At 42.0% G+C, this 17,763-nt stretch overlaps 2 protein-coding genes across 3 annotated transcripts; both read left to right on the top strand.

Annotated features, from left to right (window-relative positions):
- Positions 1-4,071: 4,071 nt before the first annotated feature.
- Positions 4,072-7,129, top strand: LOC109746581 (O-fucosyltransferase 23). 2 transcript variants are annotated; one of them, XM_020305699.4, is made up of 2 exons: positions 4,072-4,527; positions 5,131-7,129. In XM_020305699.4, the coding sequence occupies exon 2, from the start codon at positions 5,352-5,354 to the stop codon at positions 6,675-6,677; it is 1,326 nt and encodes a 441-aa protein (XP_020161288.1). In that variant the 5' UTR covers positions 4,072-4,527; positions 5,131-5,351; the 3' UTR covers positions 6,678-7,129. The 2 variants fall into 2 exon arrangements, with proteins under 2 accessions (XP_020161288.1, XP_020161287.1); XM_020305698.4 differs by having other exon boundaries at positions 4,072-4,519.
- Positions 7,130-7,361: 232 nt separating this feature from the next.
- On the top strand, positions 7,362-15,281 carry LOC109746580 (ABC transporter B family member 19). Its single transcript, XM_045229775.2, has 10 exons — positions 7,362-8,572; positions 8,714-8,768; positions 9,731-9,906; positions 10,017-10,217; positions 10,298-10,557; positions 10,684-10,997; positions 11,972-12,195; positions 12,449-12,801; positions 13,008-13,417; positions 13,533-15,281. Exons 1-10 carry the CDS (start codon positions 8,297-8,299, stop codon positions 15,029-15,031), a joined length of 3,768 nt encoding a protein of 1,255 aa, XP_045085710.1. The 5' UTR covers positions 7,362-8,296; the 3' UTR covers positions 15,032-15,281.
- Positions 15,282-17,763: the final 2,482 nt, after the last annotated feature.

Genomic DNA, 17,763 nt, shown 5'->3' on the forward strand with positions numbered 1-17,763 from the left:
ATTCCCCCTCTTCACGTAAACCTTGTAAAATAAGAGAGAAAAGGCATAAGTATTGTGATATAACTTGTAATAACAGCCCATAAAGCAATAAATATTGATATAAAAGCATGATGCAAAATGGACGTATCATCGGTATGTTACTTGCCCGAGATTCGATCGTCGGTATCTTCATACATAGTTCAATCTCGTTACCGACCAGTCTCTTTACTCGTTCCGTAATACATCATCCCATAACTAACTCATTAGTCACATTGCTTGCAAGGCTTATTATGATGTGTATTACCGAGAGGGCCTAGAGATACCTCTCTGATACTAGAGTGACAAATCCTAATCTCGATCTATGCCAACCCAACAAACACCTTCGGAGATACCTGTAGAGCATCTTTATGATCACCCAGTTACGTTGTGACCTTTGATAGCACACAAGGTATTCCCCCGGTATCCAGGAGTTGCATAATCTCATAGTCAAAGGAATATGTATATGACATGAAGAAAACTATAGCAATAAAACTGAACGATCAACATGCTAAGCTAAGGGATGGGTCATGTCCATCACATCATTCTCCTAATGGTGATCTCGTTCATCAAATGACAACACATGTCTATGGTTAGGAAACTTAACCATCTTTGATTAACGAGCTAGTCTACTAGAGGCTTACTAGGGACACGGTGTTTTGTCTATGTATTCACACATGTATCAAGTTTCCGGTTAATACAATTGTAGCATGAATAATAAACATTTTCATGATATAAGGCAATATAAATAACAACTTTATTATTGCTTCTAGGGCATATTTCCTTCAGCACGCTCCAAACCAATGCCCACAACCTTCAAATATGGAGGCTCGCGACCTGGATATGATGCGCATTTCATAAAATGTGAGAATTGAAAGGCATATGGTGACTCTGTTAGAGTGCTGATTTGGGACAAAATCACTATATCGATGGTTATTATGTCGATCGGTCCGATATGACGACTCTACTAGATTTTCCCTCACCAGGCATGCCACAAGCACATGATCTGGCTCTTTTAGTTTCAACTTATAGAGTGGATTGGAGTAATGCTAAATTTACAGGGTGAGGTGACTGTCTCACGGTGACAAGGACATGTAAGTTTGTAGACTCGGTCTGTTACCAATCCTCGTGTAGGTTTAGCATTTTTCAAGTGGATTGGTGGTCTAGGCATCGAGACTGTGGGAGAATTTGTGTTAGATTTACGTGATTAGACCGTTGTGGAAAACTAAATGGAGAGATAATGTTTGTTAACTAGGAATCAGTGACAATATTCATCGAGATCATCAAACACATCTCAACCATCGTTCACTATTGTTTCAAAAAGTTGGCCCAAATTTTGTATCTTTTTTCCACACATTCTATGGGCCAAAGCGTAAAAGCATAATTGGGTGGCCTCTTGGCTTGCCTTGCCTGGTAGGCTGGCCATGCCTTCTTAATTTGAATTTGCACATCATTGTCGGGGGAAAAACGATTTGAAAGAAGTATACCTTTCACTCAGTGGAGCCATACCCCGGTCATCTGGATTTTGGTATGCTCTTAACCCGAAAACATATCAAATTTAGGTTAATCAAGCCCTGAGTGGTTTAATGTCACATCAAAAGAGTTTTTCTGATTAGGTGTCGATTTGTCGGTTATGTGGTGTTGATATGGTGGTAGATCGATGAAATAACTAGTTGTACATCATTGCCTTCATTTTCCTTCGATTCAATCATAGTCGGACTTGCACGGGGGAGAGGAATTGTTGTCTTAGCCATCCACAGCTAGGGCTTCGCCGTTGTCAAACAACGTCTCAATCATCGGCCACCATCTTCTTGGTAGTCCGTCATCTTCACATGGAGAGAGAGGCCGTCGTCTCATCGTCTACAGCTAGCGCTTTGCCGCCGGCGGCCACCATATCAATGTTAGGTCGTGACTCTAATTTAGCCGAAATGAAGCCATGAGTCCAAGTTAGTACGTGAGAAAAAAAATTGTTTGGGGGTCACATAATATTTTGGTCTAGGAAAACAGGGGTTACTTTTGACCGCCCTCATTCTGTCGGTATAGGCATAGGCAAAAATGGATTAATTTGCATATTTCCGCCCTCCTTTATAACAGGCTTGCCATGCCAGCACCTAGTTAGTATAAAAAAGAAAACTACATGCGAAAACCATTTTTGATGTGGCATTAAACCACCCCGGGTTTGTTTAGGCTGGCTTTGACATGTTTGGGATTGAAATCATACCAAATTTCAGTTGACAGGGATATGACTTCATTGCAGAGGATTGAGGTAAAAAGTATACTTCTTTCAAACGAATTTGTATGTGACACACGACCCAACTCAAATGAAGGCGTACTAGCTAAACTGTATGATTTCTTAGCCATTTCCACTAACTGGGGTTCCATTTCCGCACACTTGGCAGCCCAACTAGCAGCAACATTTTAAGAATTAGAAGGAAAATTGATAACCGAATAACCCCCCCTCCCCCCCCCCCCAAATATACTCCATATAAACTATGGATTTCGATACAATTCAAAAGGCTTTCCTTCTTCAAAATTTTAAAATCCTTGATTTCAAGATTATTCATGATGTCTTCCCCCTTGTTTTCATGTATATTTTTATTTCACGACATCTTTCTCTATTTTCTTCAAATTTACCGATTTCCAGAAAACATCCTCTTTGTTTTCATGCATGTATATGTTTTTGTGCATTTTGGGGCTGACTTGGCTATTCGTGTGAACTTACTGGTGTCATTGTGATAATCGTTTTAAATTGGACAAGTGGCCCATCTAAAGGAATGGACCAGAGACCATACCCAAACAATTTTGATACTTTAAGAGCAATAATACCTGCATATACATGACGAACAAATTTATACTTTGACGATAATTAAGAGATAAATCGGAGACCTTGAATCACCAACAACAACCGCCTCCTGCCCCCCAAGAAAAAAAGGTGCTAGGTTTCCCTCCTAAGGGCTTCCCCACGGTTGGTTCCTCTTGCCTCCGGTTGCCGTCTGGCGCCAACGAGGTGTTGGGAACCTTGATCTAGATTATCTCCATATTTTCTGGTCACCCTATCTTTGCTTAGGATGAAGTCTAAGTCTCTAGGTCGTGGTGGTGAGACGATGGCGCTGTTGGTGGTGAGGAATAAGCCCTCCATGTCATGTCCCTATTCCAGCGATCTTGTTTGGCATCGGTGGAGAGTATGTGGAGCTTCAGTTCAGGGCGAGATCATCGGCCTTATTTTTGTCTTCAATTTATCTAGGTCTCGACAATATCCTATAGATAGAATGATGTGATGCCATGTTTTTGTTCTATGGTTGCTTCTCCGTTTAACAAAGCTCGGTCAAAGTCAAATGGGACTCCATCGAGGAACTTGCTAGGTTTGTCCCCCCTCGTATGTCTCTTCAAAGCTGGAATCATCTTTTGGCCCTCCTCAGTGCCAGCTTCTTCGGGATGGCAATATGTCCAGATTTTGATAGTCGGTGTCTTCTAGTCTACATCGACAACTTCATGGTTGTTGCTTCTTCAAGATCCTTGAAGGAACGAGAAGGTGAATGTGGACAACTACAAATTTTACTTTGATTACTAGCAAGTTTAGGCTACACGGAATATGAAGATATGTCTAAACATTTGGTACGTCGAGATAAACAACCTATATGATACTTGCAAGGTCAAGTGACAAAATCATAGGTAATAGCTTTTTTTTTGCAGGAACCACAGGTAATTGCTATGGTTAGTATTAACCGAAAACTATAAAGCTGCAACTTTATGTTATAAAAATAAAAATTATAAATATAAATAAATAAAATAAACTCTCTAAAAATTGTTACGTACTCCCTCCGTTCCTAAATATAAGTCTTTCTAGTGATTCCACTAGGTGGACTATATACGGAGCAAATTGAATGAATTTACACTTAAAATGCATCTATATACATCCGTATGTGGTTTATAGTGGAATCTCTACGAAGACTTATATTTAGGAACGGAGGGAGTATAATACTTATCCGACCGCTTGGAGCTCCAGTTTCAGAAGTGATGAGAAATATAAAGGCAAGGAAATCCCTTTCCACTGACAAGCTGGGCCCAAGAGTCAGAGCACGTGAACCGCTCCGTGCACGTGCACGCTCTCCCCTTGACCTACCGGCTTTGTGTTTTTCCCCTTCCCGAATTTCTTCCCCCCTTCCGGTGGCGATCTGCCTCCGACGACCGGAACCACGTCGAGCGTTTGACCCTCTCCTCCTCCTACCCCCTGCACTAGATCGAATCACTCTTACTGCCTGGATCGGGCCTCCCGGAGTAGCGGAGGAGAAGGAACGGCGGGGCTTGGAGAGAGGGCTGGGCGCTTGCGGCGGCGGCGGCGGCGGCGGCAGCAGAGCCGTGCTTGCCGGCTACAGAGGCGATTGGGGGGTGGAGGTGAGGTGGAGCATCTGGCTCATTCGAGGTCCGGCCGAGGGCAGCGATTTGGGGGACAGCAGTGCACAGTCGCAGAGCTTTGGTGAACACAAGTGACTCAAAATACCAAGTAAGAAGGTGTACTTTCTGCTCAGTTGTAGAGCTTTGCTGTCAAGATTCATGTTTCTGAGTAGTGACCAGCGAGCATTTTTTTTTTTACATTCATGTTAATGAAGCTCCACTCTGTCAGCATGGCTAGCTTGTTTGATGTCCATGTGAGATGGGGAAATTCTATAATGGAAACTTGGATATACAGAAGCTGCTGGCTTAGGATCGTTACATGTATGAGTATTACTTTGCTGTAGACACCTTCATATACCTGTCATTTCTCCTTTATAAAATCCACGGGGCTTCTCCCCTGTTGGAATTCGTATAGGATAATTCCTGACATTTGGTTCTGCATCCGTAACTGATGTGAACCATGTGACTCTAGGCGTGTCCACACCAGGGTATCTTATGCAAACTTAATGTGCATGTTATTATCTGTGAATTCGTAAAAATATATTTCTTTGTGGTTAGTTTTGGTTAACATTTTGCTGTTGAGACTGTTCATCTATATGAGTGAATACAGTGAAGAAATGTTCTTTGTGGAGCCACTTAGTAGATTTATTAAATTGCATAAAGTGTGGCAGTATAATAACTCTGCATTATGTCTTTGTTTCCCTTCAATTGCATTTGCAGTCTCTCTGGTGGAGCATGTACTAAACTGTTAGCGGAAGGGTTCGAGGAGTATGTTTACCCGAGCTTGAAACCTGATTTACTCATAGCTCAGGAAGAACTGGTGAAGCCATCCACGCGTGTTTGGATATTGATTCCATTATATTGCAACACAGTATGTACTTCTGTTGAGTGATGGATAAAAATGACCTGGTAGAATGAGAAGGAATTAAAGAACTGTTTCAATGAACATCCTACAAGACCTTAAGCATCTCAAGCACATTAGCTTGCCGGCGAGGCTTATCATTTGCAAGTGCCTTCTCATAGTGATTGGCCTTATTGTATTGAGAGCAATTATCTCCCCTTTTCTTGCCATTAGCTCGTCTGAAAAGAGTTTTTATGAGTCACCAACCCTTGACTTGTTCCCTGGAGTTAGGAAAGGTAAGTTTGTTGAGGTCCCGCAGATTATATGGGGATTGAACAATCAGAAGATTGCATTTGCCAGAGCATGCTTGACGGCAAAATTCCTGAACCGTTCTCTACTCATGCCAAGTCTGAGTGCTTCGCTTTTCTACAAAGAGGTTGACTTGCTGCAGCCTATTGCTTTCGACAAGGTATTTGACCTTAACAAGTTCAATGCCCGCTGTCATGGGTTTGTAAGAGTAGCTCGGTATTCAGAAGTTTCAAATCGTACCGAGCCTTTCAAACTTCAAAAGGGCAGTGGTAGGAGGTGGACAGTGGAGAGAGATTTGGATCAACTGCAACAATCCAGATTGGGGGAGGCCGATGGCTTTGAAGTGATTCATGTCACTGGGAAGCATCCATTTCTATGGCCTGATCATTGGCCAGTGAAAGACTATGCCAGGATCTTTGATTGCCTTGCTGTAGCTCCTGAGATAGATACTGAAGTTGTCAGGGTCATATCCAAGATTAAAGATGCAGGGAAAAAAGCAAGACATGATGCTGCCGTTTCTCATAATAAGAAGAGGATAGATGGTTTGAAAAATCTTCCTGTGCAGTACATTGCTGTTCACATGAGAATAGAGAAAGATTGGATGATTCATTGCAAGAAGTGGGAGCAGCGGTCCAATTTAAAGGAAATTTGCAGCAGCAAAGGAGAGATCATTCATAAGGTCTCACAGATCACTGACCTACGTCGCCCGGTTGTAGTATATCTTGCAGTAGCCGACAGCCTTCTAGAAGATGATTCAGTAACCAGTGGTTGGAGAGTTGGTATGGTTGCTTATGAGAAGAAGAAACTTGGAGTTACTGACATATACGAGAAGCAGCCTTACCTTATAAAGTCTGCCATCGACTTTGAGGTATGCGCAAGAGCGGATGTGTTTGTTGGCAATAGTTTCTCAACATTTTCCAACCTTGTAGTATTGTCTAGAACAGAAAGGTTATACAAGTTAGGGAAGGCAAGCTCATGTGGTGAGGATGTTGGGCTGTCGTCCTATGCGTACAATGTCATCGGAGATGATGGCGGGCCACAGAAATGGATGACAGATATGTTGGACACAAGCCTTCAGCGCATAAGTTACGGAACAAATAACGTCTCCTGCCACTGACCTTCAACACATGTAACATCTAACCAAGACACAACCGCAGACAGGAAGATAGTTTTGGCTGAATCTTGTCTAGAAATGAGCAGGTGCAGCAGCTTCACGTTACTTTCCATGCTAGAATCTTGACAGTTGCAGTGGCATGTCGCACTTACAAAATACTTTGGCCAAGAATTCTTTGTGTAAGTGTGTACAGAAGTTGTTTCCTGAGCAGCATTATGCCGAACAGTTTTTTAGTTTGCAGAGCTAAATGTTGTGTGATGCATTGTTTGCGTTCTGTGGTTTACTGGGAGGAGGAACTTGCCTCACACTGTAGAGAATCTGACGCTGGCACTGTCACATGAAACATTTGTATCAAGTGTATTCGTTCGTGTATGCTGTTAAAACTCTTGATTCTGTAGCACCTTGTAATTTCCTTGAGAATGATTCTTCTTTGGATGTGTTCCTTCCCAACAAAATGCCTAGTCGGTGTAATCACAGACATCATATATCAACATCTGTGCAACGAAAGAGGTTTGATGTGGGGAAGTTTGTAGCTCATGGGGGCTGCAATTAACAACTTAAGAACGAACAAAGGGGACGGCTATTTCTGCGCAGACAGCTGATTCATCCAAAATAACTACAGGTTGTATACTTGTTTTTAATATATAACAGTTGATTCAGTCGAGGTGGCAAGTTCTTTATGGATCTATCAAGGCATGGACCGTGGCATGTTTAGGATGCATAGTCTGCCTGCACGTCTGAAGATGTTTCGATGAGCCCAGATGAATGAAACATTGCTATTTGGCTAAAAATTATATTTCTTTGTTGCTTCCAACTGTCCTTCTGGACCTGGAGAAGCTAGTTGCTGAAGATTGTGATTTTGTTCAGAAATTCTGAGAGTAAACCACCTGCTATCGAAGTACGGAAGGGGTTAGGTTTGTTATGTTCTGATGAAAAATGGGCATAAAGTTCAGAGAACATATGCAATTGTTAAGTTTTTTCTTCTTGGACAAAAAATGCAGCAGTAAACTATATATGCTCAAAAAGCCTCAAATTATGCGCCAGATATTCCCAGTCACCAATCTTGGTGATGTGAGCACTCCTTAACCTATTATTTAAATGAAATCATCCTGATCTCATTAAGCCATCATATCAGGAGGCAAAAGTGTGTTTAATTGGTAGGGTTAGGGGACTCTGAGGTAAGATCCTAGGCAGTAGTTTTGTTTTCTTGACTCTTACAAAATTCGTTGATGAAAACAAAGATGGTTACAGCAGCAAAATATCCATGCTTTGTATTTTACAGTGGTGCAGCTTACAGTCAATAAATTCAAGTGCCACATGTCGCTCCAAACAAAAAGTCTTGCGTATCAGCTTGAATGTGCATGGTTGTCATGCTGTGGCAGCAAAAATAGTTCCAACTGAGAACGGCAACTGCTAAGGCTGATACATCATGCTAATGTTCATTTAGGGAAATAAACTATTGTTATCTGGTTTCATGCTGTAGCAGCCCAACATATAAACCTTGAGAGTAACAGGGTTTTGTCCTACCTTGTACCTGGAACCAAGCTGTCGGTTACTATATATCACTCGTGTTTCTGCTACTCTTCTGCAAACTAGTGCAAGACTCAAGAACAAAGGCATTCATGGAAGAAAAGGACTGTCCCGTCGAATCATTCAAACCCGAGGATGACAAGAAAAGCACACCACCAGAAATAGCAGTTGCTGATGAACCTTTCCCATTCTTCTGCCTGCTTTGCTACGCCGATGCGCTAGATTGGCTGCTCATGGTATCAGGGACAATTGGGTCCTTCGTACACGGCATGGCACCTGCAATGTCATATTACATACTTGGCAAAGCTGTCGATATGTTTGGGGACAACATAGGCAATCGGGAGGCAATTGTCCATCAACTTACTAAGGTTAATTTTCTTTCCAAAATATTCAAGGCCATGATATAAGACATCATTAGATTTTATGAAGTGTTTTTGTTTGATTTTATTAAGGTTAAAAAAGCTGTTGGCTATGTCACTGACGGTGTATATTCTTGTTCTGATTTGTAGTTACTTCCATATATGTGGTCCTTGGCAATTATTACACTTCCTGCTGGAATGATTGGTGAGTACACCTCTTCTAACTTTGCTAGTTTACCGAGTGTAAACAAAATCATGAAAGTTAATGGTATTACTTAATTGTGATGAGCTAAACTATTTCACAGTTATGAGAGTACTGAAGAATAGTAGAATTACTTCAAGTCAACATGGTAGCACAATATAAGTGCATGCTTATTGTATAGTATTGAGGTAATGAACATTTGGCACAAAACAACATTAATGCTAGTTACAGTGGAAACTTCTGTATATGAATATAAGTTCTTATTTATAAAATATAAAATGTGCGTAACATCCAGGTGTCAGTCAATTTCAGTGGGGCCTAAGTCACTCTCTGCATGGCACTATTTGCAAAGTTGCATGCAAGTATGGCCTACATGTAATCCTGGGTTTGAGAAACTTGGTACCAAGCAACTTTGAGTTGAAATTAGGCCAAAATGCTGAATTGAGAGGATTCTTCAAAAGCTAGTTTTCACTGAAATTATGGAAATTCTAGCTGATTTCAGCGGCCCGTTAAAATTTTCAGTGATAAACAATTTCGGGCAGATTGAAATGTAACTCAAATTTTGGTCAATTAAAAAAATTTAGGTGGTTCGGCTGAAGTTGAAATTTCAGTGATTTTACTGGTTACCAGAATTGGTCTAAAAGGAGAGCTGGTTAGAATTTTATTATTTTGTGTTGATGCCCCAATCAAACATCTTATAGTAGCCACCTGACGATAGCTTGGCATAAAATATTATGTGAAGTTCAGAAGAACAGCAGCACATCACAACCCAAAGAAATGTGCACAGAAAACAATCTTTATGATAATAAAAGCGGGGAATTTCATAGTAGCACCAATCTCTATTTAACTCTTCGTGCATGAACAAGAAAACACCACGTGATGGAAACACAAATAATATGAAATGGCATCAGTATATATTGAAATAAACTGTCTTACGTTTCTGCCACAATGTCCCTGTGCTGCAGAAATTACATGTTGGATGTACACAAGTCAGAGACAAATGACACGCATGCAGAGGGCATATCTGGGATCAGTACTCAGTCAAGATGTTGGAGCTTTTGACACCGACTTAACCACCGCGAACATCATGGCTGGAACAACTAATCACATGAGCGTCATAAAAGATGCAATTGGAGAGAAGGTATCAGTTTGCATGTTATAGCATTCGCTGTATGTTTGGTAATCCAAAGAGAAGCAAAAAAGATTGTTTTATGGTCAAATTATGAACAGTATCTTACTTATTTTTCTCAGATGGGTCACTTTATTTCTAATTTCTCCACATTCCTAGTCGCTGTCATTGTTGCTTTTGTGTGCTGCTGGGAGGTGGGTATGCTCTCTCTGTTAGTTGTTCCAATGCTTCTTGTGGTTGGAGCAACATATGCTAAAACAATGATTGGCATGTCGATGACAAGGACAGCTTTCGTCTCTGAAACAACCACTGTTGTGGAACAGGTACCTACACAATGACAGTTTTGTTAGAAGTAAGTAGGTTACCGTATTAAATGTATATTATAAAACATATATTTGTGCAGACTCTTTCACATATCAAGACTGTCTTCTCATTTGTTGGAGAAAACTCGGCGATGAAATCCTTTGTGAAATGCATGGACAAGCAATACAAGTTAAGCAAGAAAGAGGCATTCATAAAAGGACTAGGTTTGGGAATGTTACAGATTGTAACTTTCTGTTCGTACTCACTGACAATCTATGTTGGAGCAGTAGCAGTAACTAGAAGATCCGCGAAAGCGGGTGAGACAATTGCGGCTGTTATTAACATCCTCTCCGGTGCAATGTAATACTGAGAACTACCTTTCTAGCAATATATCATACTGGCATGGTTATCCTAAATTACTATTCATCCAAAATAATTATCCTGCGGAGTAATCAGTGCTGATATTTTTGTTATCTGTGATTTCAGATATCTCTCAAATGCAGCTCCAGACCTTCAGATCTTCAGTCAAGCAAAAGCTGCTGGTAAAGAAGTGTTTAAGGTTATCAAAAGAAATCCAGTGATAAGTTCTGAATCAAATGGAAGAATACTGGAGAAGGTCATTGGTGACATTGAAATACGAGAGGTGCATTTCACATATCCATCCCGTGAAGATAATCCAATTCTCCAAGGTTTCTCGCTGGCTGTACCGGCAGGCAAAATTGTGGCTCTTGTCGGGAGTAGTGGATGTGGGAAGAGCACTGTGATTTCTTTGGTTCAGAGGTTCTACGATACTATGTCAGGTACACGTCTATGACATATACCTAACACCGCACAAACTTTAGCCGAGGTGTGTATAAACTTTATATAGTTTGCTTGGCTGTATTCAGCAGTGCTTGATTTTACGACTTCAGACTGCATTCTTGACATAATAAAGTTGCAAAAGTATCTTTTGTCACGGGGAACTCTTGCAATCCCCCTTTTGCTATGAAAACGGTGTCCTCTGTTGTGCCACTTGTTCTAGCATACCCTATTTTGTTTCTGCCACTTCCATGCATTAAGAAAAATAGATGAGCGGAGAGAAATACCAGAAATCATTATAAACTTAGAGATTGTAAATCAAGAAGAACAGATAAAATTCAAAACAAATAGTGAGCCACTGAATAATTTTAATTTCTGAAGCAAAGATGTAAAAATAAATTAAACAATTTACAACGGGTAAATTTTAAGGGTCCCATAAACTTTAGAAATATCGATATGTTTCCATAGTGCAAATATTCTGATGAGAAATCCTAGTGTAAAAATTTAGAAAAAACTTAACCTTTTTTGCAACATCTTAAGTATATCCTGTTATAAAATATTACTAAATTTTCTTACTGGTTCAAAAGTGATCCATCATTTTCCCGTATTTCCAGTATTTTAATTTACCTTTTCTTAATTTATATTATCTTTTGTTTTTTAATAAAAAGAAAAACTAATTTTTTGATATTTTCCTAATGGTGAAACCCTTTGAACATACTTAAGTTGTCACAAATGCAACATGATGCCAGAATAGAGGAATTAAGGAGAAGATCGTTTTTAGAATGCGGAAATGTTATTGCAAGATTTTGCAGTGGAAAAAGAAAACAATCATATTATATTCTACACCAAAAGTTAAATAATATGTTGACATGTCAAACAGAACCAATTGTTGCAAAAAAAAAGGAAAATTCAAATGATGTGTAAAATGTAAAATTTTCAGGTTTTACTTGTGTTTGTAATACGGTGTGGAATGCAGGTGACATATTAATTGACGGTCAAAACATTAAGGAACTTGATCTGAAGTCCCTGAGGAGAAATATAGGTTCAGTGTCTCAAGAACCATCACTCTTTTCTGGTACTATTTCTGATAATTTGAGAATTGGCAAAATGAGTGCAACTGATGAAGAGGTCATTGAAGCAGCAAAAACAGCTAATGTGCACACCTTTATTTGCAAACTTCCAAACCAATACTCAACTGAGGTAAGACTTATGTTCACAAAGCAAGGACAGTGAAAATTTCACAAATCTCTCTTTTATTCTATGTTCTAAGTAAAATTATTGAGTTTAATAGCCTTACAGAAATGCAGACTACATTTCAAATTGGGCACTCCATTGTCCCTATCCCTAGGTAGTCCATAGCGAGCAGCAATTTGTTGCATAAAGGATCGCTAACTTATTTAGATACCAAATCTTTATAATAGTGAGCATTACCCCTATTCATGGATTACTTCAGGTAGGAGAAAGAGGTGTGCAACTATCAGGAGGCCAGAAACAGAGAATAGCGATCGCAAGGGCTATTCTAAAAAATCCTCCAATTCTTCTGCTTGATGAAGCCACAAGTGCTCTTGATTCAGAATCCGAGAAGCTAGTTCAGGATGCTCTTGACAGAGCTATGCAAGGGAGAACTGTTATCTTGATTGCCCACAGAATATCAACAATTATAAACGCGGACAAGATTGTTGTTGTGGAGAATGGAAGAGTAGCTCATTCTGGAACTCACAAAGAATTGCTGGAAAAAAGTGCATTCTACTCGAGTGTATGTAACATGCAGAATCTAGAGAAGGAATCTGGCCAGAGTAGAGAAAGGTAAATGTAATCAATTGCATGCTTCTTTACACTGTATAATATCCCCTTATCAAATCCATCATCACAAGAGTTCCCCGTGACAAAAGATGAATCGGCGCTGTGCTGAAAATATGTTTTTCTAAACTGGACCAACATAAAGTACCTAATTTGATTACTTATGATAAGGGTACAACGCACTCACTAGTTTATTTTGAGTGGTAAAACAGAATCACTGAACAAGACGAAGAAGAACAAGACAACAAGCCATCTTTCGCTGCAGATGATAAAGAGAAGAAAATTGAATTGACCTCAAAGCAACCGAAGCAAGGGGCCAGAAAGAGAACATCTGCTTTCTACAGAATATTTCTTCGAACATTTAAACTTGTGCCTGGTAAAGTTCTGCTGGGTTCTACAGCAGCAGCAGTCTCTGGGATCTCGAGGCCTATATTTGCTTTCTTCATTATAACGGTTGCCATGGCATACCTGGGGACAGATGCGCAGAGAATAGTTGGCAAATACTCGGTAATTTTGTTCCTAGTTGGGTTCTTAACATTCTTCAGTAACATCTTTCAGCACTATATTTACGGCCTGGTCGGCGAAAGGGCGATGAATAACCTAAGGGAGGCCCTCTTTTCAGGTATGACACACGCACGAACATAGAGTTTTGGCTCTCTCGCCAGCTGCACTTAGCACAGAGGTAAATGGACGGTCATTGTCTTTAATGTAACACCATCTCTCTTTGCTAAATGCAGTCGTTCTTCGGAGCGAGGTAGGTTGGTTCGAAGAACCCAGGAACAGCGTCGGCTTCCTGACTGCACGTGTTGTCAGCGACACCTCAATGATCAAAACGGTTATATCCGACCGGATGTCCGTCATCGTTCAATGCATCTCTTCCATCCTGATAGCAACGGTGTTAAGCACAGCAGTGAACTGGAGGATGGCTCTAGCCGTATATGCTATGATGCCGTGCCACCTAATCGCCGGCCTCGTACAAGTCAGGTCAGCGAAAGGCTTTGCCACTGACGTCTCCACTTCCCACCAAAAGCTCATCTCGCTCACCTCAGAGGCCGTCAGCAACATCCGCACCGTGGCGTCTTTCGTTCAGGAAGAGGAGATACTCAGGAAAGCGGACCTAGCGCTTCAAGAACCGATGCGGACAATCAGGATGGAGAGCATCAAGTATGGGGCGTTGCAGGGGGTTGCGCTCTGCCTATGGCACATGACGCACGCCGTCCAGTTGAGCTGCACCATCGCGCTGATCGGCAAGGGACTGGCGACATTTGAAAACTGTGTGCGGTCATACCAGACGTTCGCGCTGACGGTGCCTTCCATCACGGAGCTATGGACCTTGATCCCTATGGTCATGTCGGCCCTCGCAGTGCTGGACCCTGCGCTCGACATTCTCGACAGAGAGACGCAGATCATCGTGCTGGATGTACCAAAAGCGTCTCATGATGAAGAAGACAGAATTGTGGGTGGCGTCGCGTTTGAAGGCGTCAGCTTCAGCTATCCCTCCAGAGCAAAGGTGACCATTCTGGATGGCTTCAGTCTCGCCATTGAGCCAGGCCAGAGGGTCGCCTTGGTCGGCCCGAGCGGTGCCGGGAAGTCCACGGTGTTCGCGCTCCTGCTAAGGTTCTACGAGCCTAGCCAAGGAAGAGTGCTTGTAGACAGCAAGGACATCAGGGACTACAACCTGAAGTGGCTGAGGAGGCAGATAGGGCTGGTCCAGCAGGAGCCCATCCTGTTCAACCTGTCCATCCGGGAGAACATCGGCTACGGCAACGAAGGCGCGTCGGAGGCGGAGATAGTGGAGGCCGCGACGGAGGCCAACATCCACGAGTTCATCAGCGGCCTGTCGGCGGGGTATGGCACCGTGGTCGGGGACAAAGGGAGCCAGCTCTCCGGGGGCCAGAAGCAGCGGATCGCCATCGCCAGGACCATTCTGAAGAAGCCTGCCATACTGCTGCTGGACGAGGCGACCAGCGCCCTGGACGGCGAGTCCGAGAGGGTGGTGATGAGCTCCCTGGCCGCGAAGGGGTGGGGGAAGAGCGGTATCGGCGAGGCGTCGTCGAGCACGACCACGAGCATCACGATCGCGCACCGGCTGTCCACGGTGGCGAACGCGGATGTGATCGTCGTGATGGAGAAAGGTGCGGTGGTCGAGTTGGGCAGCCATGAGACGCTGGTCTCTGCGAGCAACGGTGTTTACTCGCGGATGTACCGTGTGCAGGTCAAAGGGGCGAAGGACTGATTTTCTTTTCATGGTTCTCTGATATGACCGATGTTTTAAATAGCCACTATATAGCCTTTTCACTAGAGTGCCGCTAAATGGTCTCATGTACAAATAGCCCGCTATAGCGGAGCTATAGCTGATTTTAAGGTCCGCCGCTATTTGGCAATAGCCCGCTATTTAAAACATTGGATATGACTGAGTTTCGGTCTTGTCTTGATGGGGAAACTTGCAGCCCTGTGCACTGGATAAGCTAATTGTCACTTACAGCCGTGTTTCCCTGTATGCCGACTCATATATTTACCGTGTCAACCGCGGTGCAATGGAAAGTTCAAGTGGGCTGCTTGCCCCGCTTTCAGAAAACAGAACTACAACTTACATCCAAACTCCAAGAGGATCTTTACTTTGCAAGGCAAAAGTTACATTCCAGTTACAGTTATATTGTGCACGGCTCCTCTCTTCTCGAAAATCCATACTTCTCCAATATGGAAATTTAGAGTTTGGCTAGGGACATCATCTGCCAGCAGTTATCGTCCGCGCAAGTTATACGTTCTAAGTATATAAATACCAGAAATCCAACTATTCCTTGCTGTCATGACACACACCCCTCTCCGTATTGGAAAGGGGTGATGTGGGCAATGAAGGCTGTTCAATTGGGTTATAAGCGGCATGTTGGCAATGGAAGATTAGTGAGATTTTGGGAAGATAGTTGGTTTGGGAATGTCCCTTCCCTTTGGCAACCCAATCCTGGGATCTCTACTGTGTGGTGAATCAGAAAATAGAGTTATTGATGATGTGTGGGTTGGACTTCAATTGAAGTGCTTACTTCACAAGACCTTTTTTGATAACTTGATGAATGAATGGTATGGCCTAGAAAATGTTGCTGAAGTATTATTATGGTGACTGAATAGGATGATTTCGTCATATGGTAATATGAATCTTCGTTGTCGGTATTGTTCTTCATTCTCGTTGAAATGTTCCGGCATCCTCGTGATGTAGTCATATGTGTCTGGCCAGACGATGATGGATGCCATCACACCAAGAGGGCCCTAAGAATATCTCTTCATTGTCGGAGGAGCAGATCCCACTCTCGAGCTATCTAGTCCCTAGTCCCTTGTCAAAATTTTCGATGAACCCGTAAGTTGATTATGATCACATTGTTACAGATGATGTTTCAGCAACTCCAAAGCTCACCGTACAATAGGAAGTGACTACGATACTCTCATGGTCCGAGGAACTAAAACACATGCTACCACTCTGTGTTATAACAATTAATTACAGAAGATGTTATCTCTAAGTATAACAAACAATATTGGGTCGATTCAATATGATCGTTCTTCTAACGTCATACGCTCAACGTTGTTTCAGGACTATCGTTATACTTAACGATATTTTGAGATCCAGAAAACATGATCATCGACAACACTTGAGCTAGTCTCAGAGACAAGACCGGGAACCTGTATTTTACTATTTATCATCCCACACGTGCATATAAGTATTCCACTGAATCACATATTTCAGAATCATAGCAATTATAACATGAAATATAAACTCTTAATTATGAAAACGAAAATATAATAATATAATATTATTGCCTCTACGGCATATTTCCAATAGTACACCTACACAGACAAAGTTGCGGTCACAAGCCATTACAGAGACACGGTGGTCCAATGTGGTTAAGGATCTGTGTGCAAGGGTATGCTACTCCTAGACATCGTCCATGTCATTGTAATTGCAGTGGAGAAGATTTCATAAGTGAAGTCCTCACCATTGGTAGGATCCACCATGTCAATGTGGTGGGGTTCTGCTTAGAGGAAATTAGGAGGGCGTCTATCTATGAGTACATGCCTCGAGATTATGTGGACAAATACATCTTCTCAGTCGAGAAGAGTTTCCCATGGGACAAGCTCACTGAGGCATTACTAGGGATATCAACTACCCGCACTAAGGGTGTGAGATACAGATGCTACACTTTGACATCAAGACGGACGACATCTTGTTTGACAACAATTTTGTCCCAAAAATTAATGATTTTGGTCTCGTCAAACTATACCCAAAGGGAAACAATTTGTGCTACTAAGCGCCTTACGAGGAACTGTTGGTTACATAGCTCATGAGATGATATCTATGAGCTCTGGTGTCATATCAAGAAAGTTTGATATTTACAACTTTGGGGTCATGCTGTTAGAGATGGCCGAGGAAGAATAAATGTCGTCTCTATCCAGATGCTTCTTCTTCTGTTGTCGCGTCAAGAAAGTTTGATATTTACACCAGCCTCTGTCCAGACGCTTCTTCTTCTGTTGTCCTCTCTGGAAACCCTAACCAGACTCATCTTAGAAAGAGGGCACCGACACTTGTCGCCACCATCCACATCCAGATGAGTAAATTGCAAGAAACAACCACTTTAAAGGCTAGGTTAGTAAAAAACACTACATTACTTTATTTTTTTGCAGAAAACACCGTGGCTATCGTAATCTATTTACAAAAACACTGGTAAGTGGATTTGGCTCAATTGAGTGTGTTTATGATAGATGGGGACCGCTAGTCAGGCTGACATGGCACCACCTAACACATGTAACGGCGACAATTGGTTAATGTTATCATCATGTGTGAGCCTGTGGGGGTCCACCTATCATTGAAAGAAAAGAACAAGAAAATCCGGTTCGTCTTATCACTGTACCGCCCCAAATCTCGTTCACCACCCCACCGCCGCCCGTCACGCCGCCGGATGAGGCAAAGTCCGCCATCGT

Source organism: Aegilops tauschii, chromosome 6, assembly GCF_002575655.3.
Source record: "Aegilops tauschii subsp. strangulata cultivar AL8/78 chromosome 6, Aet v6.0, whole genome shotgun sequence".
In the NCBI taxonomy this organism is placed as follows: Eukaryota; Viridiplantae; Streptophyta; class Magnoliopsida; order Poales; family Poaceae; genus Aegilops; species Aegilops tauschii.